Source organism: Calypte anna, chromosome 5A (assembly GCF_003957555.1).
Source record: "Calypte anna isolate BGI_N300 chromosome 5A, bCalAnn1_v1.p, whole genome shotgun sequence".
Classification (NCBI taxonomy): Eukaryota; Metazoa; Chordata; class Aves; order Apodiformes; family Trochilidae; genus Calypte; species Calypte anna.
The window spans coordinates 1,319,048-1,345,545 of record NC_044251.1 but is presented as its reverse complement, the minus strand read 5'-3'; the positions used below and the strand labels follow the sequence as shown (position 1 = coordinate 1,345,545).

At 44.1% G+C, this 26,498-nt stretch overlaps 1 protein-coding gene across 1 annotated transcript in view; it reads right to left on the bottom strand.

Moving 5' to 3' along the window:
* The window catches only part of RGS6 (regulator of G protein signaling 6), a 226,650-nt gene that overhangs the window by 39,094 nt on the left and 161,058 nt on the right, over window positions 1-26,498 (bottom strand). Inside the window, exons 7-14 of the mRNA XM_030451964.1 lie at window positions 24,344-24,408; window positions 21,451-21,527; window positions 18,672-18,753; window positions 16,652-16,726; window positions 14,686-14,784; window positions 13,512-13,573; window positions 8,126-8,236; window positions 6,205-6,330 (exon numbers count right to left, since the gene is read on the bottom strand). Coding sequence (XP_030307824.1) covers window positions 6,205-6,330; window positions 8,126-8,236; window positions 13,512-13,573; window positions 14,686-14,784; window positions 16,652-16,726; window positions 18,672-18,753; window positions 21,451-21,527; window positions 24,344-24,408 — 697 coding nt within the window. The remainder of the gene's footprint in view (window positions 1-6,204; window positions 6,331-8,125; window positions 8,237-13,511; window positions 13,574-14,685; window positions 14,785-16,651; window positions 16,727-18,671; window positions 18,754-21,450; window positions 21,528-24,343; window positions 24,409-26,498) is intronic.

Sequence of the window (26,498 nt, the reverse complement as noted above, 5' to 3'; positions counted from 1 at the left end):
CCCCCGGCACTGCCCCTTGCACGGGACCCCCCTGCACTATCCCCCTTGCACTGCCCCTTGCACAGGACCCCAAGGCACCACCCTCCTTACACTGACTGCCCCTTACACAGGACCCCAAGGTACCACCTCCCTTGCACGGGATCCCCTTCATATAATCATAGAATAGAATCATAGAACCGACTGGGACCTCAGAGATCAAGTAAAACCCTTGATCCATTCCCCCCGTGGTTCCCAGCCCATGGCACTGAGTGCCACATCCAGGCTCTTTGGAAAGATCTCCAGACATGGAGAATCCACTCCTTCCCTGGGCAGCCCATTCCAATGCCTGATCACCCTCTCCAGAAAGAAATTCTTTCTCATCTCCAACCTAAACCTCCCCTGGCACAACTTGAGACCCTGCCCTCTTGTCTTGCTGAGAGTTGCCTGGGAAAAGAGCCCAAGCCCCCCCTGGCTCCAACCTCCTTTCAGGGAGTTGGAGAGAGTGATGAGGTCTCCCCTGAGCCTTCTCTTCTCCAGCCTCAACACCCCCAGCTCCCTCAGCCCTTCCTCACAGGAATTCTGCTGGATCCCTTCACAGCCTCCTTGCTCTTCTCTGGACCTGCTCCAGCACCTCAATCTCCTTCCTGAGCTGAGGGGCCCAGAACTGGACACAGGACTCAAGCTGTGGTCTCACCAGGGCTGAGTACAGGGGGACCTTCCCTTCACAAGAGACCCCAAAGCACCACCCTCCTTACACTGCCCTTTGCAAGGGACCGCACTGCACCACCGCCCCAGCAATGCCCTTTGCACAGGACCCCAAGACACCACCCTCCTTACACTGACTACCCCTTGCACGGGACCCCAAAGCACCACCCTCCTTGCACTTCCCCTTGTACAGGACCCCTTGCACCACCCCTCCAGCAATGCCCCTTGCACGGGTGGCCCAGGAACAAGTGCTCAGTGCTCAAGACTTTCCCTCTTCCTCCCCCCGCCCCGGTCTGTGGGGCTTTAGGGGAGGTTAGAAAATTCCTGTATAAAAGCTTTTCATTTAGAAAACAAGGGGCTTGGGTAAATTCACTTAATGTGTGTGCTCTTCCCAATGCCCTAACTTCTCATTCTCTGATGAAAACTGCAAAAAAAAAACCCCAACAACAACTAAAAAAAACCCCAAAAACCTTGGCAACAAGTTTCAGCCATTAAGGGTCATGTAAGATACAAGCACTTTCTGCAGGTAAAGCTCTTTACTGGTTCACTCAACTTTCACCATGTTCACAGTAACACCCAAAACGCCTGCATTCATGTACTGCCAGCTCCACAGTGCATTCCTATAAAGCATCATGTGTTCTCTATTTATCTGTAAACAGGTGTGCAGTCTTCTATCCCTTCAGGTAAAATTGTCATGTCCCATATTCCCACTTAGTTGTTTCTCTTTCCAGCTGACATCTTTTGAAGCTGGGCAAAAAAAAAATAAATTAAAAAATCAATCCACCAGTTACATGAACATCTCCACAATCTCAAGATATCTCAGGAGATTTCCAGGTCATAAAAAATGTATAACAACTCTCTGTTGGCTTTTTTTAATCATTATTTAATTGAAGCTTGTCATTTTGTCTGCTATATTTTGGGTACTTCAGAAATCAAGAGTCAAAACAAAGTGTAGATGAAAGATACCAACAGAGAGGAGAAAGAAAAGAGAGCAAGAAAAAGATTTAAAATAAAAACAGAGAGAAAAATACCCAGCTGACTGGCTTTTCTGCTTTCACATAAATAATGGACAGCCAGTAAATAAACAAGTTACAGGGCTCATCCAAGCCCAGGAGACTGGTGGACATGATTCTGCAAGTTTATTAGAACAGAAACAGCTGGAAGGAGGGCCAGGAGGTCAGTGAGTCTGCTCTGCTGCTCTCTCTGGCAGAGCCTCCCTGGAAACTACCAGTGGGACTCATTTTTCCCTGCTAGGATGATACAGAAATAACCCCACCCACAGCCAACACTGTGATTTGGGACTTGCACCACTGGGTCTAAGAGCAGGTCTATACTGCATTGATTTCAGGACATCCTCAGCTTCACACTTCATGGGGTCTTTTCGAGCTTTACCAGGAATTGCTTGGTTTTCCAGCAGTCACTTTCTCAGATCTGCCTTCAGGACAACACAACAGCCCACAGGACTCCTGACAGTGTCAAAGAAGATCCTAGTGACATTACCAAGACAGAATGTGTTGCCACTGCAAAAGTTCCCAAATTTCTGGGAAGTTACTGGGAGAAGAATCCTGAAAAGATAACTGCAAATGTTATTTTTTGTGTGGTGCTAGATGCTGTGCCCTCAAAGTTCTGTACTGCTTCCCAGGGTTTGGGGTGGGATGCATCTCATTAACTGTAGATGTCTCCCATGCAGACACAGTCATTTGAATCAGTCTCTCCAGGCTTACAGGTGGCAGAGAAAGACTGGTGTAATTTAGGTACTTTTACTTTTGTTTCCTGTCAAAGATGAAACAACCCTTGTGATTTACTGACTGGACTTCAGCTTCTCTTCTCTCACTCCAAAGGATGCTACAAAAGAAAGCACATGTTTCCAAGTTGCCAACTTAGATGAGACAGATCCCAATCATTCTGTTGGGTGAAACTTAAATATTGTTTCCATGTCTAAATATACAGCAGTTTCTTTCCTTTTTGCCACACACTCCTAATGAGAATTCAAGAGCTTTCTCTGCTGCACCTGAACCCTGGAGAGTCACCTTCTGCTCTCTAGCACCACTGCTTACAATCCATCCCGTTCCAGATTTCCTCATTAATATTTTTGCCTTCACATCCTGTTGTTATTTAAAGTTTTAAGCAGGCTTGCAAATACTGACCCTGTATTAGATAATCATGATACCACATCCCATGAGATGGGACCATAAAGAACTATAGCAACACTCCTGTATTGACTAATAATCATCCTGGTGTCTTCAGGAAAGGATGCAGGATCTGACCTCTTTCCTCCAGCCCCACTGGCTTGCAGTCTCCCCTCTCTTCGAGACCTCTCAAATCCAGAGAGAGCCCTCATCAGCAAGAGGAGCAGCTCTGGCTGCCTGAGGAAGGTTCTTGCCTTCTTATAATGAAATTTTCTACATTCATCTGCATTGGATGAACAGGTGGATTACCTTCCAGTCATAAAACCTCCTGGATTTCATTAGTGTAACCCCATATATATTTCAGAAAACCCACTTGTGGAGTATTTCAATACAGCATATTAATTTTGCACTTCATCACTACAATTTAATTGCAAATGAGTACCAGTGTACATGAGTGCAGTAAGCATATACAAATTCTGTACCTGTTGAGCAATAAAATTTCAAGCTCATTCATGTAATTTAGTAACACTCCCTTGCTTATCTTGCTATTTAACTTTTAGGCTTTCAAAAATAATGAACATAAAAGTGCATTGATTTTTCACTGCTTCACTGCTGGCATGCTTTCTGTATTTCTGGTCAGACAGGCTGATGCTATAACACAGGTGAATCCCATAAATATGATGGTCAGTTCCAATGCTGTTTAAAGTAACTTCCTGGGGAGTTTCCCTTTGTATCTCACAGGCCAGCAGATTGCACTGAAGTGGCAATTGTTCACATGCTTTACTAATGTACTTGATTTTCTAAGTGGAAAAAATACCAACACAACACCAACCTAAAGGCTGTGCAATCAAGTTCTTAGCTGGTATAAATTAGAACACCACCAGACCTGCTCAGTGCCAACAAAGGCCAAAACCTGACTGAATGCACGCTCAGTTGACAGCAGATTTCCTCATCCCAGGAGCAGGCATGGTTCTGCCAGTGAAACCAGGAGCTCTCTGCATGTGTTTGCCAACCACCCCTGGGCCCACTGGAAAAGGACTGCCCCAAAGCAAGCACATGAGCTGCTCCTTGTGCCCATCCATGCACTGAGATAGCACCAGAGCTCCACGGCAAAGCCTATGCAGACTTTGAAAAAAAGACACTCTGTAAAAAGATACATTCAGACTCTATAAAAAAGTGGGGTTTACTGGATATGGCAATACTAGGACAGTCAAGTTACTTTACACCTGGACGCTTCTCTGCCTCCAGGATTAACTCGGTGGATGAGCAGATGAGGATCATTGCAGATACCCATGAAGCAGCTTTGACCTCAGTTATGGATCCTACAGAAGGGCTCAAGAGGACAGTCCAGCACCCTTACACCAACCACAACTCATCCACCCTGCTGCTAACCACCCACCAGCCTCTGCTGCTGTGGGACCTGTAGTGGTTTGGTTGTACCTGCAGGAAACACCAGCTCTTCCACAGACTTCACCCTCTCCACAGCAGGAGGACAAAACCACTTTTCCCTAAAATCAACCTCAGGGTTAAGGTTGGAATTAGAGTTAAGATTCAAGACAAGAATGACAGAACCTGTGGCTATATCCTGATCTATGCTAGGACAAGCAGTGGATGCAAATCCTTGCTCTGTAGGCAGGGCTGTGGGTTGAGCTTAGGGTCTACAGGGGATAACTGGCTACACCTCTCATTTCTGTGTCAGAAGATAGCTGATATCAGTGAGGGAAAATGGCTTAATATATTAGTTCTGAAGCACGTAGGGGTGACTAATGAATCCTAAGACACTGAGTTTAGCCCTTGGTTTTCCAACTGGAAGGGCTGAAGAGATAGACATACTCTTTGAAGGATTGCTACCCCAGAATGAAGCATGCTGTTGGCACTTCTAATGTCTCTCATCAATTCCCCATCTTGGACCAGAGTGCTAGAGCCAGAGACTGGGTTTACAACAGTGCTGAGGACAAGGCCAGAGGGCCATTCCTGCTGTAGTCCAAGCAGCAGAACTATACACAACAGATCATAGAATCATAGAATTGGCTGGGTTGGAAGGGACCTCAGAGATCATCAAGTCCAACCCTTGATCCACTCCCCCCATGGTTCCCAGCCCATGGCACTGAGTGCCATATCCAGGCTCTTTGGAAATATCTCCAGACACGGAGAATCCACTACTTCCCTGGGCAGCCCATTCCAATGCCTGATCACCCTCTCCATGAAGAAATTCTTTCTAATATCTAACCTAAACTTCCCCTGGCAGAACTTGAGACCATGCCCTCTTGTCTTGCTGAGAGTTGCCTGGGAAAAGAGCCCTCATAGGGTCTGTGCTCGAGTCCCTTCACCAGCCTGGTTGCCCTCCTTTGGACCTGCTCCAGGACCGCGATATCCTTCCTGAGCTGAGGGGCCCAGAACTGGACACAGGACTCAAGCTGTGGCCTCACCAGGGCTGAGCACAGGGGCAGAATCCCTTCCCTGGACCTGCTGGCCACGCTGTTCCTGAGCCAGCCCAGGATGCCATTGGCCTTCTTGGCCACCTGGGCACACTGCTGGCTCATGTTCAGCTTCCTGGCAATCCAGACTCCCAGGTCCCTTTCTGCCACTCTGTCCCCAGCCTGGAGCTCCCCATGGGGTTGTTGTGGCCAAAGTGCAGGACCCGGCACTTGGAATGTTGAACCTCATCCCATTGGGATCATCCCAACTCTCCAGTCTGTCCAGGTCCCTCTGCAGAGCCCTCCTGCCTTCCAGCTGATCCACACTCCCCCCAGCTTAGTGTCATCTGCAAATCTGCTGATGATGGACTCAATCCCCTCATCTAAATCATCAGTGAAGATATTGAACAGCACTGGGCCCAACACTGATCCCTGGGGGACACCACAGCCGCCATTTTGATGCAGCCCCGTTCAGTACCACTCTCTGGGCCCAGCCAGATGTATAAACTCTCAGTCACATCATGCAAAGTCATGTGAGTATTTACAGAATGTTTCATAACAGAATTTTTTTCAATTCTTCACAACACAAAAAGCCAGGTAACTCACAATCCCCAGACACGGTGTGATACCAAGGTGAGAGTCAGGCTCTTGAGTATCTAGGAGGTACCAGAATTAATAAGCAGCTGTTTCCTACCTGATCTGGTGAGTGCCAGTTCTGCAATAGTTTTTAGCCACATGATCACCATACTATGTTTCCCTCATACAGCCCCTCACAAACACATAGGCAAATCCCATATATTGTTAGTGTTAATGCACTACATACATATTTCTATATATAATAGCAATTTGCTGGGTCTCACCCCATTATCACAGGTGCTTTTTGCAGTTCCAAGGCAGACCAAGCATTGTGTTTCACCTATGCAAGAGAGTAGGATTGGTTCCATTAATTTAATTCCAGTCAAAAGAGGTCTCACCTGAGATTTTCTGAGCTGAACTCTGATTCCAGGAAACGAAGGAACTGGTCTCGTCCTACTGGGTCCTTCAGCACCTCATCCATGGAGAAACCCCATCTTTTCACACGCTGCTGACTAGGTTCTTTGCTGTTTGAAAGAGAAGGGAAAAAAACAGATGGAATGGGCATTTGTGCCTGCTGTCTGAGCAGCTGCTGTTTCTGCTAAGTAGCAATGGAAAGAAGATTATCAGACATGGAGATAATGGTGTTTTTCTCAAGATTTTGCAGAAATACAATTAACAAATAACATACTAGAAGGAGCTATAAACACCAGGGTCACCATTAAAGCAACTTTACTATCTGGGTGCTACATACATGGCAAAATGAGAGCAACAGCAAATAATGTGATTTCCAGAGTAATTTCTGGCAGATTTCATGTGAATAACAGCTTGCCATACTAGAATGGTCATACCTGATGCCCTCTTTAGATAGACAGGTGGATAGAAAGACAGATCAATTGATCTATCAACCAACCCTCAAATGTACCTCTCAATTTATTGTATGTCAAGGTAGAAATTTGCCAGCAGTGTTCCCTGGGCCAGTGGTGAGCTCCAGAGCACCTCCTTCTGTGCTGTCCCACAGTGCTGGCTGGTCACTTGGATCTGGCATCTGATTTTCAGTTCCACGTTTGCATATAAAAAGCAGTTTTACTAACAAGCAGTGCAGACAAGGTATCTAAAAATGATTACTGGCTTGTGGTCTTCTATTTTTCAGCTGGGCACCCACTAGGGAGCTAATGGATTTCTAGGACTACCAGAGAAGCAGGTGAAAACACCTTCCACATCCCAGATCACATGTTTTTTATTAATCAGGGAAACAACTTGCCATATCCCTGGAACATTGACTCATTATGAATTGGCTTTCTTAGGCTGGGAGCATCTTAAACTTTACATTATTATTTAAGAACAGACAGGATGAGACTTGGAATTGTCTTTTCCAAGATTTGTTGAAGTGAACTGCCAGTTCAGATTTGGTGCTGAACAGCAGCAGCTGAACACTGAGAGAAGCTGCTGAGCTCAGGCAGTAGTTGCCATCGGATATGAGTGAGCAGCCAAGGTGCAAGATGCATGGTGATTCCATTCAAACCTGCTGTGTTAGCTGCAGGGCCCAGAAGCACAATTCTATCCCCAGTATAAGGATAGCCTTGTGATGACAAGAAATGTAGACACTGGCCAGACTTCACTTGCATGAGTATCACATGGGTTAAAAACTATCTAAATTTCAGTGCTTTTCTTGTTTTGGGTTTGTTTGTTTGGGTTTTGGTGGGGTTTTGGGGTTTTTTTTTGAGAAACTCTCTGAGGTGCAAGACATTGGAAGTCCTACAGCCTTTCCTCCTCCTTTTTATCTATTAGATATCATAACAGGGACAAGCCAGCTTGTTTACTAACAGTGAGTCCCAGACTCACTATTTCTGACATATTACATATGAGCTACACTCCTCTGGCTCCCGTGCCAAATCCATCCCAACACAGAAGAATGGCCACTGCCCTATAAGCCATCCTGTTCTGCCAGTGACATCTTCCATGGGATTCCCAGAATAGAAGCAGGGATGGAGCAGTGCAGCTGGGGGAGGACCAGAAAGAAGGTTGTTGAGGGAGATGTTCTGGAACTAGTATTTCATAGCAGCATCCTCTGTCTCTCAGCTCTTAGACCTGAGTCTGAGCACGTCCTTGACCAGCATGAGGCCATCTACTGCCTGACCTACAGAGTCAAGTCAAATGGAAGTGGATGGGCTGAATAATGACACAGCATAAGCTCCTGTTTAAATCTGAACTATGTACTTGTATCTTGCAAAGTTTCAGTTATTCAACTTCCTATCCAAACAGGGCAGTGGGAAGATGGCAAGACAACTCTTAACATTACTTAAACCTATCAATTCTTACCTCATTTCAATGTCCCAGAGTGCTGCATCGTCACTTATCCAGGGATTGGAAGGCTCAGCAGGAGTTATAAAGGGGTCATATTCCATATACTGCTCTGTGTAAGCTATTAAACTGACAAATATTTAAAAAGAAAAGAAAAAAAAAATCAGATCCTGAATGCTCATTCATATGTCAGGGAGGTACAGCTTCTTTTTCTTTTTCTTTTGTGGGCTTAGTTTTACTTTTTGTGGGGATTAGTCAGCTTCTCAGCAACCACAGGAGTTACCTTTTCCAAGGATGGTGCATGCAAAGATTTCTCTGCAAACACCCACCAGCTCCCTGCAGCACTTCCCTCCAGCTTGTCTCTCTCTGTTGAGATGTCCACAAAAAGCCCTATGAGGCAACACTGAATTGCTGTGCTTGGGCTTCCCCCAGAGAGCCAGGGGATGACAACCAGGCACATGTCCTCTTTTCCATTTGTTGCATGCTGCTACTGCCTCTTGCCCTTTTGGTTTTTGCAGACTTCTGAACCCACTTTGTGAATTCTGAGTAACTCATCTAAATAGGCTCATGTAATGTAGCTAAGAATATACTTTTGAGGATCACAGTCCTGAGCATGCAAGCTCCAGGCTACAGCCCATATTTGTTATGTTGCTTTGCCATTCAGTCTCATGGCACTGCTGTAAAATACTTCAAAAGTAATTTATAATAATTAACTTAGAATGTAGTGAATTATATGCATGCTGGAAAAACACCTGGCCTGTAGATGAGCTTGCTTCATGATGAGTCAGACAAGACACAGAGCTTCTAATCCTCACTAGGATGAGATTCAAAGAGCTTCCTGGGAAAAGGACAGTGCTTGCATAAGTGAGTCAGGAATTCCACTGGGGTTGGGACTAGGGGAGCATTTCTACAAAGGAAAGGCAGCATATATGAAATAAATCAAAAGGAATTTGTCCTAGACTGTATTGGAAATACTCTAAGGCACTTTTTAATTTTTTTGCCTAGGTCTGCCAAGTAATTAACTAAGTTAATTGAGTCTCATCATACTGAACAACTAATCTACTTGCACTGTGATTGTCCATGCTAAAATTTACCTCTGGTCTTCGACATCTCAAAAAGGCAGAATGAAAAGAGCCTGTGAAACAAAGGGTCACAAAAGGCAGAAAGTTTCCCTGACCTCCGCTACAGTAATTATTTCTTTTTATTTGTCCTAGCTCTTATCATGAGGCATTAAAATCATCCACTTTTGTAACCACAGCAGGTTCCCACTGCCCTTCAGGGCACTCAGGGCTGTCTCATCTCATTTCATTAATTACATTTCATGGCTGCTGTGGGTCAAGGGTTGAAGTAGGGAGCAGCGTCCAATTTCAGAGAGCTGCAGCAACCTCTGAGACATCAATGACAGACAGGGTTGGTTAGAAAAAAAACAACAAAAAGGATCAATCAGGAGATACCTCCTGTGAAACTTGAACTGTTCCTGATAAACTAAGAAGGCACCAGAGGTGCTAGTACACATATTAGCAAAAATAAAAGGGGAAAAAACTAAATTAAATTAGACAAGGCAGAATTGCTGAGCACATTTTGCTGATTCAGTATAATGACAGCAGCAGAATCTCATTGTCTAAAGGAGGCTACAAGCAGGGGACTCTTAAGGGAAAACATTTCTGTCAGAATGCAAACCCAGACTTCTGGCCTTTCAGGTGATGGACTGTAAGTCTGGTTGAAAAGGTGGTGGAAAGTGTTCACTGAAGGGTGTAGAGCTCACCTTAAGAACCCAACTGTCTCACTATCAGGGGGCCCTGCTGAGCCCTGACAGTAAGTTTGAGGAGCTGAAGGGATAGAACAGATTTTCATCTCAGGAGCTGAGATTGCTTCCAGTAGGAAGATGCCCTGGTTCTCCCCAGCCATTCCTCTGATGCCACAAGTAGTGGGCTTGTACTAACACTGCATGATGCAGTCAGGGAAAAAAGTAGACAGACTATATGTAGATGTGGTTTATCTTGATTTCAGTAAAGCATTTGACACCGTCTCTCACAGCATCCTTGTAGATAAGTTGACCAGGTATGGGTTTGGTGATCAGGTAGTGAGGTGGATCAGGAACTGGTTGAAAGGAAGGAGTCAGAGAGTTGTAGTCAATGGGGCAGAATCTGGTTGGAGGTGTGTGACTAGTGGAGTCCCTCAGGGGTCGGTACTGGGACCGGTGTTGTTCAATATCTTCATCAACGACTTGGATGAGGGTATAGAGTGTACCCTCAGCAAGTTTGCTGATGACACTAAGCTGGGAGGAGTGGCTGACACACCAGAGGGCTGTGCTGCCATTCAGAGAGACTTAGACAGGCTGGAGAGTTGGGCAGAGAGAAACATGATGAAGTTCAACAAGGGGAAGTGTAGAGTTTTGCATTTGGGGAAGAACAACACAATGTCCCAGTATAGGTTGGGGGCTGACCTGCTGGAGAGCAGTGTAGGTGAGAGACCTGGGGGTCCTGGTAGACAAGAGGATGACCATGAGCCAGCAATGTGCCCTTGTGGCCAAGAAGGCCAATGGCATCCTGGGGTGCATTAGAAAGGGTGTGGTTAGTAGGTCAAGAGAGGTTCTCCTCCCCCTCTATTCTGCATTGGTGAGGCCGCACCTGGAGTATTGTGTCCAGTTCTGGGCCCCTCAGTTCAAGAAGGACAGGGAACAGCTTGAGAGAGTCCAGCGCAGAGCTACTAAGATGATTAAGGGAGTGGAACATCTCCCTTATGAGGAAAGGCTGAGGGAGCTGGGTCTCTTTAGTTTGGAGAAAAGGAGACTGAGGGGTGACCTCATCAATGTTTTCAAATATGTAAGGGGTGAGTGTCAGGGAGATGGAGTTAGGCTCTTCTCAGTGGTGACCAGTGATAGGACAAGGGGTAATGGGTGTAAATTGGAGCACAGGAGGTTCAAGTTGAATATTCGAAAAAATGTTTTCCTGTAAGGGTGACAGAGCCCTGGAACAGGCTGCCCAGGGGGTCGTGGAGTCTCCTTCACTGGAGACATTCAAAACCCGCCTGGACACGTTCCTATGCGAAGTGCTCTAGGTGGCCCTGCTCTGGCAGGGGGGGTTGGACTAGATGATCTTTCGAGGTCCCTTCTAACCCCTAGGATTCTATGATTCTAGGATTCTATGATTCTATATTGATAGTTTTGCTCAACAATTCTGAAATTTCATTGCCAAATCTTAAACCTGACAGTGTGCAGGTCCCAGGTGGAGAGAGAGGATGTGGAAGAAAGGTGTTTCCAAGGTGCATGGAGCAGCTGAGGGATGCCTGTTCCCACAGTTGGTGCAGAGCTACTCCTGGAAGGGGAACAGGGAGTAGGGGGAAGGAAATCTTTAGTAATGAGTATTAATTTCATGGGAGTGGGGGGCTGAAAGCCTTTCAATTTCTCTTCTCTGCTTGACAAGGCCTAGACCACATAACTAACTGCATGCATTAATGGAAAATGTATGTGATTGGTCACTATGGAAATAATTCCTACTTTGCTTCTATAACAGATTAGAGAGCAGCCCTCTGACTTATTTATTTATTACTGCTTCCCACATCCTGCCTGAAATTCCCTTTGCACTGGGCTGAAAAAACTGGCAGGTGTCAAGCTTGGCTGTCAAAAGGAGCACACCAAGCAGTTGTCTCCTGCACCCTGATCTGCCACAATGTCACTGAAACTGGACCCAAAAGCAGAGCCCAGCCAGACGAGTGACTTGTTAATGACTGCACCTTCTGACGAAGCAGCTTTACTCCTGGTGTCTGTATGCAGTGCTTTACATCAGACTTTTGGGCTGAAGAGGTGTTTATTTCAGGCAATAGGACAACTCAGGTCATCCATATCCATTCTTCCTCACTTATCCCCATCTCTGCCAAGCCACTGGAGTCATCAGCCCCTCTATTTCCCCCCACCTGCTCCCCACCTCCAGGCTGCACTTCCCTCCAGCAACGCTGCCACCCAAGCTCATCATATAAGCAAATATTTATTCACAAGGCACAAACATCACAAACCCATGATTTTCTATCATTATAATTTCAAAAGGGGACTTTAAAAACAGGAGAACTTTTTCAGTGTTCTCATTTTATTTATCTTTTCTATTGGTTACCAATTTTGGTAGCAACGTTTTCTTTTGCAATTTGGGGCCCATTAAAAAGACCAAAGCCCTTTCAAAGCAGAGATTAATTCTGTCCAGTTTTACTGAAAACTAATAGGTATTTTTGGCAACGAAAATGTTACACTTAAAACGTCACTAGCTCCTTATGAACTTGAACAGGTGTACAATGTGGACAGGTTTTGATGTTCACAAGTGAATGAATTTTACTGAGCCCATCTTCTTGAATAAATACCTACCTAGCAAAAAAGATCAAGCAAAATAGATCTACTTGCTTGTAAATTACCAGCCTGGAAATTATTACTGTCTTAATATACTAGGGTCATTGTAAGTAAATACAGTATAAAAATACTTTTTTTTTGGTAATGCACAAATGCATCTTCTTAGTAAAATAGAACCAGAAAGCCCAAAACATAAATATGAATGTGCTAATTTCAGCTGTACAATATCATGAAAGCAGGATTTCAGAAGTCTCTGAATATTTTGTATTTAATTGAATACATTTTTGTTTTAATTGTGAAACTTTATGAGCCAATGGGAACATACTTTGGGGCTCTCACCACTTAATTTGCCTGGTTTAGTACACACCTGCTAATTACAGATGTGGGCACTGCAAAGCACATTTCATCAGGTTATCTCCTTTTAATTTGCTTAAATAAAAATTCCTCTAGTATTTCTCTACCAGCACCAGGCTTTCTCCTGTTTCTCATGTTCAACAGTTTTTGTGCCATGATTTGCCTCTATGAGGAATCCATCTCTTCAAACACTGCCTTGAGTCGTCCCAGTACAACCCCAGTACCTCCCATGGGGTTTCATATATGAGGATGGAGAAGGGGAGGAAGGAAGGGAGCAGAAACCAGCCCTATAGCCCCAGTATGAATATCATGTGCAATCAGATGCAATTGCAGCTCCTTCCCCAGAGCTCTGAAAGACTCAAAAGAAATGAGTGCTGAGAGTTCACCCACAAAAGAAAAAAAGGGTATTTTGAAATTACTTTTCTGTAAATAAACTCCAGGGTTGGGAATCAGAAGTACTGCAGGGGTTCTTATGTATTTCTTTTGTTTTATGGTATGACAGCATCCTCATTTTTTCACCTACTTTTCCTCAGTGGCAGAAGAATGAGTGGAGAAGTGCCAGTGGTCAGCAGGCAGGCAGCACAGCTGGTCAAGGAGGGGGAAGGACTGATGCACAGAAAGGGAACCTGTGTGTGCTCCTGCCTGCTCTGTTTCTGGAAATGCCAAACTGGAAATGAGGAAAGAATGGGAAATCATGCAAATGGGGACACTCACCTTTCTGCTACTTTGGACATCTTTAAACAATGTCTCTCTATCTGCATGTTCAGAAAAGCTATCTGAGGAGAGAGATGACAAGGACATTAACAATCCAGGAGCTCCACAGCATGCATTGATCATATCCCAGCACACTATTGATTTCTCTTTCCAAATAGCTTGAAAGTAACTCAGAAGGAAATGAGACCCTTCCCTAGGTATTAGAAGAAACTTATTAACTGCTTCTCAGTCTCCATTTCCTTTGGCAAAGCCCCAGGTAAAACTTCAGAAGACATAATTAGAAGTAGGAAAGGCACACATTTGGGGTCAAGGTTCCTAGACTGCTCAGGGTGCAATATGAGCCCCTCTTTACACCACACTCCTCTCCTCCATTTCTCTATCTCTCTGGCAACACAAGGTGAGTAAAGGCTCCGCACCATAATTGCACTCTGCTTAGAACCAGCTCTTCACAGTACCCCACAGCTGACATTGCCTAAGACAGAAAAAGCTCAAGAAATTTAGAGTTCAGGTTTAGGTCAGAAGAACACCCTAAAACTGGCTGCCTAGGAAATATGTTTAATTGACCAAAATGCTGACCTAGCCCTGCCTAGCACCTGCACCTTCGGTGGGTGCTGCTTTTTGCAGGAAAGTGATTTTAAGGGAGAGCTCCCTGTGTGAGGGCAAAGATGCACGAGTTGGCTGGACAGTCCTTGGAGTAACTGTGCAATTAACTTTTCCCCAGCTCCCTAAAAGCTCTGTCTGTACAGTCTAACAGGTATGCACCAAGTGGGCCTTTCTCAGTGTCTGTCCCCAGCATGCTAGCTTCTTCCCTAGCCTTTGTCTCTGCCCACTTTTCAAATATCCTCAAACTAATCTGTGCACTGTCCCTCAGAGAGAACATTACTAGATTCAAAGGTCAGTATTACACAGCATTATCACTGTGCAACCACACTGCTTAGTGAACATATATAAAGATATATAAGCATATCTTTATATAGGTACTACTTTCCATAAAGCTTCCGAGGATCAAGAGCAGGTAAAGCATACAGGGTTCACTGTCCCTTCATCCAGGTCACTGACTGATCTGTTGAGCAAAACTGGACCCAGAACTGATTTTGCTGCTATCTCTGTTACTTTGGATGTTCTGTTTGTCTGAACAGTAGTCAGGAGAGTTCCACCACAGCCCTGTACTCACCTGCTTGCGGAAATCCTCTTTTGTGGTCTTGCGTACAGGCTGGGGGGGCACATGTACAGGGCTCTGGGGCTGAGACTCCTCTGTAACCCCATACACTGACTGTGAGGAACCAAGAAAGAAACAGAAGGGATTACAGCGTTTTTCTCTATTACCCAGTGAGGAAAAGTGCAGTATGCAAAGCACTAAGGTAACAAGCCAGTAATTTCAAACTATTTATAACCACATGGGTCAATAATCATTCAGCCTGGAGCAAAACTCACAGATCAGACCATGCTTGCAGATTGCCTGGAAGGTCTGCAGGCGTTTTTAAGAAAAGGGTTTATTTTCAATGATAAAATGCAGCTCCTGATTCTTAGGAGCTCTGAAGTCTACGTGTGTCAACTCTTGCAGGATGAACACTGTGAGTGGTGATAGTGGTGAACAAGGCAGACAAAGAAAAGACCAGGACCTAATTCTATGCCATGTGCTTTGACTTGTGTTGTTTCTTTCTGTAAAACTACACGCTGAAGTAAGAGCCTGACCTGATCAAGTTCATGTGAACCTCTGTAAACATAAACCTGCAGGTTGACTTGTAGGCCTTCATTTTCAGGACAGAAACCTACACTGGAAGTACCATAGAATCATAGAATGGGCTGGGTTGGAAGGGACCTCAGAGATCATCAAGTCCAACCCTTGATCCACTCCCCCCGTGGTTCCCAGCCCATGGCACTCAGTGCCACATCCAGGCTCTTTGGAAATATCTCCAGACACGGAGAATCCACTACTTCCCTGGGCAGCCCATTCCAATGCCTGATCACCCTCTCCAGAAAGAAATTCTTTCTCATCCCCAACCTAAACCTCCCCTGGCACAACTTGAGACCCTGCCCTCTTGTCTTGCTGAGAGTTGCCTGGGAAAAGAGCCCAACCCCCCCCTGGCTCCAACCTCCTTTCAGGGAGTTGGAGAGAGTGATGAGGTCTCCCCTGAGCCTCCTCTTCTCCAGCCTCAACACCCCCAACTCCCTCAGCCCTTCCTCACAGGAATTCTGCTGGATCCCTTCACAGCCTCCTTGCTCTTCTCTGGACCTGCTCCAGCACCTCAATCTCCTTCCTGAGCTGAGGGCCCCAGAACTGGACACAGGACTCAAGCTGTGGCCTCACCAGGGCTGAGTACAGCGTTGTACAGTAGTAGAGTAGTAACAGTTACCCTTTAATTTTGTGCATTTGCTTGTTATATTACATTCATAAGAGACATGTGAATAGCTCTGCTGTAATTTAACTAGCAACGGAAGTTCAGGAGTCTGGTGTCCCCTCCTAAACAGGTAACAAGTAGTAGAACGAGAGGAAAGGGCCACAAGATGTGTTAGGGGAGGTTTAAGTTGGTGATCATGTAAAATTTCTTCACTGAAAGGATTATCAAAAGCATTGCAACAGGCTGCCCAGGGAAGTGATCAAGTCACCAAAAGTCAAGGGTCTTTTCCAACCTAAATGATTCTATGACTCTACATACAAAGAGGAGCTAAAACTGTCTGCAAGTCAAAGATACTCAGGTTGCTAACGATCCAGTCTTTGAAATTATTAAGTTGGTAAAAAATCCATCTGAAAAATCCATGCCAAAACGATTTCTGAAAATGAGACTTAGGTACTTTTGCCAATTGGTTTTAATTTTATGGGAATGCAGAACTAGCAGTTACATGGGACACAGAGCTCAGATCTCTGATCTATCCATCTGTCTCTCTCAGATCTATCCATCACCCAGTCTGCACTGCTCTGCTGGCAAAAGAGAAATAGTACCTTCACCAATTAGAACAAAACGAAGTGGTATCAGCAAAATGCTTTTTCTGTTTGCTTGTATTGGGTAAGTTTGTAATACTCTAGGTATCAAGCACAATTTGCATTAAAAAAATCCACCAAAAATTCATAAAACCAAAACCCAGCAACAACAAACTACCCACAAAACAGAAAACAAATTCCAGAAACTCAAACTGACCTTTTTCACCTTCTGTGGGTTTTTCATGCGACGACATTTTCTGATGTCCATTTCTGTGGTGTTCACACAGCCCGGCTGAAAAGAGAAGGTAATCACATTACTGCTCTGTGGATGTTCAGAGAGTCACAGAAAGGTAGGGAGTGAAAGTGACCTCTGGAGATCATCAAGTCTGTCCTCCCTGCTAGAGCAGGTTGCACAGGATCATGTCCAGACGAGTGCTGAGTACCTCCAGAAAAAGAGACTCCACAACCTCTCTGGGCAGCCTGTTCCTGTGCTCTGTCACCCTCACTTTTTCCTCATGTTGAGACAGAACTTCTTGTTTTCCAGTTTACTCCTTGTTCTGTCACTGGGCATCACTCAGAAGAGCCTGGTCCCAATTTGACATCCACCCTTTAGATATTTATAAGCATTGATAAGATCCCCTCTGTCTTCTCCATGCTAAACAGATCCATGTCTCTCAGCCTTTCCTCATAAGAGAGATGCTCCAGTCCCCTGATCATCTTCATAGTCTTCCAATAGACTGCTTCAAGTAGTTCCTTGTCTCTCTTACACTGAGGATCCCACAACTGGACACAGTACTCCAGATGTGTAGAGGGGAAGGATAACCTCCCTTGACCTGCTGCTCACATTCTTCTTGATGAACCCCAGGATGTCACTGGCCTTCTTGGCCACACAGCTGGCTCCTGGTAACTACTCCACTAGGACTCCCATGTCCTTCTCCACACAGCTGCTTTTCCAGCAGGTCAACCCTTAACCTATACTGGTGCAAGGGCTTATTCCTCCTATAACCCCATCTAGGACCCTACACTTGTCTTTGTTGAACTTCACTAAGTCCTTCTCTGCCCAGGTCTCTAGCCTGTCCAGCTGATGCAGAATGGCAGCAGAGTCTTCTGCTGCATCAGCCACTCTTCCAAGTTTTCTGTCACCAGCAAACTTGCTGAGGGTTCACTGTCCCTTCATCCAGGTCACTGATTGATCTGTTGAGCAAAACTGGACCCAGAACTGACCCCTGGGGATACCAGCTACAGGCCTCTAAACCAGACTCTGCACCACTGACCATGACCCTCTGAGCCCTCTCAATCCATCTCTCTGTCCACACAGCTAACCCAAACTTCCTGATGAAGATCCTGTGGGAAACAGTGTCAAAAGCATTGCTGAAGTAAAGGTACACACCATCCACACATGGTGTGGATACACAAGGTATCCACAAGTAAAGGTACACAACATCCACTGCTCTCCTCTCACCTACCCAGTCAGTCAGGCCATTGCATAAGCCTACCAGATTGATCAAACATTATTTCCCCTTGGTCAATCCATCTTAACTGCTCCTGATCACATTCTTTTTTCCCTCCTCTTGCTTAGAGATGACATCCAGAATGAGTTGCTTCATTATCTTTCCAGGGATGGAGGTGAGGCTGACTGGCCTGTAGTTTCCTGGCTCCTCCTTCCTGCCCTTTATGAAGACTGGGGTTTTTTTCTCAGGCATCTCTCCCACTCTCCATGACTTTTCAAAGATGATGGAGAATGACTGAGCAATCCACATGCTACCTTACCTTTCTAAAATATACAGTCAGGTCTTGTCCAAAACTCTCTCCTGAAATTTGGGTCCCATAAATTATCCTTGCTAAACAAGTGGCTGCATATACCCAAAGCTGGCATCTCAGCACCCAATCCATTTACTCATAACTTTGGCACCAAAAGGAAATACCTCAGCTCAGAGGAAAACTTCTTCTGTAAAGTCCAAGCCAAACTGGGTAAGCTGATTTCCTTTTGTATGCACAATAAGTCATCTTCAAAACTTCACATTTATCATATATTTCTGAATCTATAGCTCTGAGCATGCTCAACTTTAGAATGTCTAAAATAATCCTGTGGACACTTGCTGTGCTTTGAGCTGTGAGGAAAATCCACATGGTGACTTTAAAGGCAATATTTTTATGGAATTCATGGAACAGTGTTCACTAGTATTAAAACTTCCCTGTCAAAACCTGGAAAAGTCTCATCATTCAAAGAGTTTTACCACAGGCCTGTGCACATCCCAGAATGCTCTTTCCTGGCTGTCCAAAATCTTTCTCTCTGTTTTATCCTTTTTTCTGTCGATTCTGAAAACAAAAGCATAAAAACGTGAGCCAAGGTACAAGAAACACTTTCTTCTTTGTTACAGTTCCTGGATGGGGTTTTTATCACCATGATAAAAGTAACTCAGAAAGCAATTCTTTTTTTTTTTTGGGCAGCACTATCACACTTCCACTTGCCACGTCATGTGCCACCAACAAAATATCCCAAATGTTCACTCCACTGTGCATCAAAGGAGATTTTCCTATTAAGATGGAAAATTCACTTCAATTTGTTTTTTTAAACAGGAGAGGAAAACAACCTACCCTGAAAGTCTGCATCCCAGATCCTGAGTTGGCAGGCTAGGGAAGTTCATGTTTGGCTTTCACTTTATCAGGAGACCCACCAGGACCTCTTTACTCTAGGGGAACCTCTTGGCTGATACCAGATGGGTCCATGTTGGACCTGGCATGAGCAAGGACTGGAAAGGGGCGTCCATCCCAGGTGTTCCCAGCAGCAACAGCATGGGCAGTGCTTGGGGCCACCATCCTTAAGGCTGTCAACCTTCTCCCACCTCAGTGATGGCTAAAAAGCATGGGCAACCAGAGCAGAGCCACCCAGCACTCCCCCACCTGGGACATGGCTGGGCCAGCAGGCAGCTGGAACTTGATAATTTCATCATTGAGCAATTCCCTCTTGGTGCCTCACTCAGGCTCAGCTCTACATGTGAACACAGCAAAGACCTCCTGGGTTTGCCAGATCTGCCCTTCAGAGCCTGGGTGAGGCATTGCCTTTGCCTCCAGAGAAGCATTGGGAAGCCAAGAGCATCCCTCTGCTGGGTTTCTGCACTGCTGCCACCTGGGAAAATCAAAGCAATGAGAAAAAAAAACCCACTTCTGGGACTTCTGACAAGCAGGTTCTTCCTTCTCTGGTTTTACTTTTGGAGGGGCATTAGTCCTTGGGTAAGTCTGTGCTAGAGAAGGGACTAGGAAACAGGGGACTGACACTGAAGCTTCTGAACACCCCTCCCCACAAAAAGCCCAAGTCCTCCACAGTTCAGTATCACTTTCTAAATATGCTCCCTGCAAAGCTGAGATGAGAAACCAGCCCTGCACCACCTCTGTCACACACAAAGAGAGCACTGACAGAGAGCAATCACAGTTCTGCACTGAGGAGAAAACACAGACATCCAGCCCAAAACTCCTTTTTCTGAGTGAGCCCTTTGTGCCTTGGACAAAGGGAAGCTGAAGTCTTCTGCCAGCCTCACAACACACAAGAACTGAGGCTCCATGAATTGCCTTCACGGGTGCTTTGTGCTAAACCAAGGTTCTTGGTTCCTGTCCCCAAAACCCCCTGATATCTCAGTATTTCACATTTTAAACTAAGCAGCACAACATGATTAGATGCTCTGGGGCTGCAGTTTTCAAGCATTAGAGCAATGGAAATCCTGTGTGCAAACAAAGATGTGGAAGGCAGAGCAGAACTTGATAAGCAGGAGGAATATTTTCACATATTTCTCATTTGTTTTCCTTTCTAGTTAATTCAGGGCTGTGAACTACACCTGTAAATTCCAGCCCTGCCTTGCTGGAAACCTGAAGACTGAACTATCACATGAGCTGGGAACCAAGAAGCTGAATGCAGTCAGCCAAGAAAGTTGATGTTAGTCAACCCATGCTTACTTTTCAAAGAAAACTGAATGGAGAAAGGATAAATAAAAGCAGTAATCACCTCAAAAATCTGGTATTCATATATTTTTTTTTATGTAATAATGGTATGCTGTGGACAGAATGAAGAACCTTGTTTAATTTTTTTCTTTTATTTGTTGTTTCATCTCAGCAGTAAACCTTTAAGTAACTGAAATTACAATTGCTATCTTAGCTTCTAATTTTCTCTTCCAAACAGAACACTGGTATTCTGGTCGGAAAAAAATCCCATAATTATCTTGTAAATTAAAGGATAATTACCATATACTTAAATAGTGCATAATTACAAAGCTATTAAGCAAAGAATTAATCAAAATTCCAAAGACTTAATCAAAGATAGAGACATTTACCTCAGCCACACCCTCAAGAAATTATGTTCCTTAACTTTTTAACATCTAATGCTGAAAGTGCAAGATCCTTCTAGTGGTACAAGGTGTCAGCACTGGTGTTCTCATGCATCATCTTCACCCTTTCCTTCCTACAGCTGACAATTACAAGCACAAAATGAACATGCAGGATTGTAGGCACTAGTTTCTAGACACCAGATTACAAACCCTGGATGATGCCCATTTTGCAGCAATAATGAAAACGTGCTCAGAACATTAAGAGACTCCAGAAGCTTGGAGTAATACAGACAAATGACAAAGCCCTGTTCTTTCCATTTATACAAAACAAAAACCACCACCCAATTGTAGGAGCAGAATGGGCAAGAGAATTGCCTAAGCTCCCATGGTGAATCCAGACTCAGGAGCTCCTGACCATTACTTCCAAGTACAGACAATTAAAAACATCTTTTGGACTCTGGCACAAACCTTTAGAATTGGCTCTTTATAACCTTTAGAATTGGCTCTCTATTGTTTCTAGCCTGCCAGGGTTTAAAATTCACCAACACCATATGAGTTTAGTGGCAGTGAAGATTCTGACAAAGACATTTTATCTGTACTGAATTCCCTTCCCCTCAGCTCAAATCATTGGTGCCATTCAGTACTCCAGGGTTACTCACAACTCACTGGTGCCACTCAGTACTCCAGGGTTACTCACTTCACTTGAGCCTCAGCTTGCATGAAGATGAATTCCCACTTCCTTGCAAATGCTCTCTGAAGTCTTGCTAAGTTTTCCTGACAAAAGATGAAAATGGTAAGAGCAATTGTAACAACTGCTACAGAGCATAGTTAAAATGACAGGTGTTTATTTTAGTACTTGTTTTTATTTTTTAGCTAGAAAGCTCAAGACACAGAGGTCTGTATTGACATGCTGCAGGCAGAGCAAGGCTGTAACATCCTAGTTTTGGGCTGCTGCCCTGTCAAGGAGTAGTAATGGAGTGTGATAAAGACAGCCTGAGCTCTGCTATGAAAATAACAATGGACTTGTTCCCAAAAGGTAACACTGAGAAGCTCTGTGAAGCTGATCACTTTCATTTCTGAGAGCAGATGGCTGCCACCTGCATGTTTCCCTCTCATCCTCCCTTTTCCTTCCTCCTCCCTCCTCTCTCGTCTCTTCAGGCTTCTGCTAAGGTGCAAGCCCTGAGCAACTCTTGCTTTGCTCAGACCTGGTCACAACTGGGAGCAGTAAGCAGCTGCAAAGCACTGAAAGCTGAGGATTGCCAGGATGATTCATAAAAGGAATCAGGTTTTTTGAGCAATGAACACCCCAAACTGCAAAGACTGGGTCCAGATGCAGCCTTGTTCTGCATCTGAAGTTACAGCTTTTGTTCAGACCTTTTACAGGGAGTGTGACAATCTGGACATCTGGAGATGGATGTGGCTTCAACACAGCTCAAGGCCAAACTCAGGACATGGGTCAGAATTTCAAGCTCAAATGGAACCCCAAAGTCACATATCCACACACACCTCGACAAGGAGGCCTACAGGAGCAGTAACCTGATAATCTTCTCCATTACATCTGGTTCCACTCTTGCAAATTTTCACTGAAACTGAACACTACTGCTGCTGCTGCTGTTCTTTTCACACCTGTTCCCTTTATTTCAAGCAAGTGCTTAGGAACATGCAATTCAATGCTAGAAGACATCTTCACATTGACTTTAAACTCTTGTATAACACAAGGCATAAAGCTTGGCCCTGTTACCAAGCCCATGTAAGGTTTTCAGTCCATATACATGGAAGAAAACAGTTAAGCAAATGATTTAAAGTTGTGCTGAACTTATGATGATTTTCTTGACTGCATCTACAAGGAAGAACTACTTGTAATTATCTGCAAAAACAATTTTTTTTATTTTTTTTTTAATTGTTTTAAATTATGTTCAAATGTGCCCTCTGGAGTAAATATGCTGAAGCCAATGAAACATCACCAGCTGAAGAGATATTTGAACCATGCTTACCAATTATAAACAAAACCTAATGAAATTATGCAAGCTTAACCCTATCACCAAAGCCCCTGCCCTAGGAGTATAAATGGGAAGGGACACACACACACTGCTTATGAAGGCTGTAAGCAGAACCCTGGGATGCTTTGCAGAGATCCTCTTTGGAAGCTCCAGGTCAGTGCTAACGTCTACAGAAAGGCATTCTCATCTTAGACTTCCAAAAACGTGTGCTAAATATCCAGGGCTTCTTCCCAGTGCTGCAAACCTGTTTCTCTCACTTGTGCTTGGCTTACGTCTCCACTGTTGGATCTGCTTCCCCTTCCGTAATAACTGGGAACAGTCCTTATCTGATTGTCTCTAATTAAGAGAGCAAAGTTTGAATGCAAAAGCAATCCCTAATTGTGCAATGCAATATTCACAAGAAAAATGAGACACTGCCAAGATCTAATTATTTGCCATCACTGGAGCATTGCTACCCTCAGTAGACAGGGATGTGCAAGGAGTACTTAGGTAGAGCCCTGCTGCATGTGTGTGGGAGTGGGTGAGCCACTCAACAGCCTTTTGTTGCTTTATGCTGGAACTTTAGAGTACTTGCAGTTAATTGGTTGGCTGTGAGCAATTTTAATGGTTTAATAACGAAATCAACAATATGCAGAAGAGAAAACTCAGCAAAAGGATGTGCAAGTGCATGCAGATTATTACATTCCTTCCTTTGTGCGTTTACTTCAAGATTAGAACTCTTGGGAATTTATTTCCAGGGTAGATAAATAGCCATTTTTGCATGCTCTTCCCTGAAAGCAACAAATGATGTGTATATTTGCATGTGCACAGAAGTCCCAAACTGTAGAAGGGAAGGAAGAAGTAAAAAGCCCCTTCTAGGAAAAAAACCCGTAACATATATGCAGTATAAATGTTTTCATTGTAATAAATATGGACACAAAAGTCCCCTAGAACTAACTTTGTGAACAAATGAAGAACTCTACATTTGAAATTCAGCTCTTCCACTGTTGAGCCAGTAAACAAAACAAAACAAAAAGTCAGGACAGACAGAAATGTTCAGCTGACCAGAACATTGCAGTGCTGGTATTCACAGGAACTCACACCAACCCTCCCTTTCTTTCCTCTACCTTCCCACTCCTCTCCACCCAAACCCTACACAATCTGAAGTCAAGGTTTGGGATATTTTATCAACCATAATTTCCTAACAGAAAATGCACTCCAAATAAGCTTGAGCAACAGGGTTTTTATGTGGCATACTGAAAACAGTCCAAGCCAATATCTGAAAACCTCAGGAACCAGATGAGTCGTCAGCAATTTGATTACCCAACAACACACCTGAAAATCCATCATGTGTTACCATCTGCTAAACAAACCAGGAATTGTTAACTGGAAAGATGAAACCAAGTTAAACCTCTGTGTCATTTCCCCAGTCTTGGAGGACTGGCTATACAGCAGATGCTTTAGTTTGAGGCACTGCAAAGACAGGGATGTTCCCCAGTCACATTCCTAATGTTGCCTCCACTTTCTGCAGAGCCCAAAATGGCAGCATCCGACTGGCAAGCAAAGCTCTCCCACATCCCCAGCTCTGATCTCCAGGAGCAGTGTACCTACGGCTTCATAATCTGCCAGCTCCAGCCTCGCCTTGTTCTGCATGGTCCGTTTGCAGAGATAGATGGCTAAGGGGAGAAACAGAATGGAAATCAATTACAGGCAGATTATTAGTACTAGATCTTTAAAAAAAAATAATAAAATAAAAAATAGTGGTCCATGCACTCTTCATTCGCATCAGAAACCAACAGGAGCCTGGGTATAAGAGGGCTGAATAACCCATCTACCCACTGGTAGTCTCAGAGGTCTTAAACATCTGGGACATCTCATTTCAAAGTGCTGAGAGTAGAGGCCAGGGCCTAACGAGATGTCTGAGAAAGGCAAAATTGCTTCTGGGGCTGGTAAAAGATGTAGCATTAGCAACCTATTCCACTCAGCACTCTGGGATTATGCCTGACAAAGTGAGTAGCCCTGCACTTCTCTTCCCCTTTTGTTAAAATAAAAAATAAAATAAAATAAAGGCTATTGAAATGAAAACAGAAACGTGAGCCAGGTCACAAAGCTTTGATCTGAGCATTTTTTATAGGCTCTATCTACACATTTTGAAAGGTTAAGAAAAGCCTTCTCCCATTTTACCATAGACAGACACTGCAGAAACTGATGTGGTCGAGATGATCCCAGTGCACAGCACCAAACCAGCCATGCTACCTCCTAGAAAAGCCTCAGATGGACTTGCTAGGTCACCCCATTTCTGTTACAGGCTGAAACACAAGATCCTCAGCATGCCATGGGTATACAGCCAGGACTGGACTACATAATAAATGTTCAGTGCTCTCATTTTGGAATTAATCTAGACATGGATTTTATAGCTTCCTTGTGCTTTGTCCTCTCCCATGCTGTGGGGCCAGGTATTTATCTATTTTGGTATAGCCACATACCAAAGCAAAGTATCATCTGCAGAAAACTGCAATAAATCTTTTTCAGAAAATTTCAGGCTTTCTTTGAAAACCATGGGGGTTTATTTGCTGGTAGATAACAATTTTTTGAGGCCCTTGTGGATGTTTTTCCTTGGAAACCTACTCTTCTATTGAAAATACACGAACAGAAACAGTGCTTCTCCTGTAATTCTATTCTATGCTCTTCCTGTTACCAGCACTGATCACTTCATGTATATTTATATTTATACATCTCAAGGGCAGTTTCATCTGTAAGCCATTTACAACACAAAGTAAAGTGAGAGTCATCTTACAGTATTTCTCCATGCTAGGCAGTGACCTGCCAGTAGCACGTTAGGTCCTGTCCTGTGAGTGGGATTTATGCAAACAAAAAAAGTATGAAGTGCTGCTGGGATTTCAGTTTTATTTGCATCAACTGCTAGTTTGGGATTAATTCCTGGGAAGACTCCATATGTACAGACCTCTGATATGCAAAGACTGATTATAAGCATATGTTAGAGAAAATCTGTCACTACTGGGCTCAGAGTTAATACAGTTGCAGCTTGTCCAGCTGTGGGTCAGCTCATATAGGGCTTTATTTTGAGGTGCAGTGTTCCAATCAATGCCCTTGCAGCACAATAATCTGACTGTGAAACCAGTAATTTATCAGATGCAATAGGAAAAAAAAAATCCCTCCCCTCTTCAGATTGTTATTCTGATATTTAAAGAATACATAATTAGACCAGACCAGACAATTAGAGTGACTGTAAATTCTGAAAATAATTTTGCATATAATGAATAGCATCATGCTTTCTCCTAAGCAGGTCCTCCCATATTGGAATAAACCCATAAGCCTGTTCTAGCTCCCTGCAGATGAAGGCTGTCAATGGACCACCACATGAAAGCACTGCAGGCTACTTCTCCACCCCAGCAAATGGTAACTAATTTTTACCCCAGAAAGTAAAAAAAAAAAAACCAAACCCAAGAAAGTGGCTATTCAGGGAGGAGCTCTAAACTCATCTTAGATTATGAGATATTTCAAAAGAAGGATTTCCAGAAGCTCCTGTTTTATGAGCACACAGAGGATTCACTTCCTCTTCAATGCTTCACCAGGATGCAACAACTGATTTCATGATTTAAGTGTAAAAGAAGAGCAGGTCTGGAAGAGACAGCAATATTGCATGCAGACAGCTAAAGATAACAACACTGACATATTTTCTTTATGTATTATCATTGTCTGCAGGCATTCACATGTTTAACACACCATGTTGCCATTTATTAGC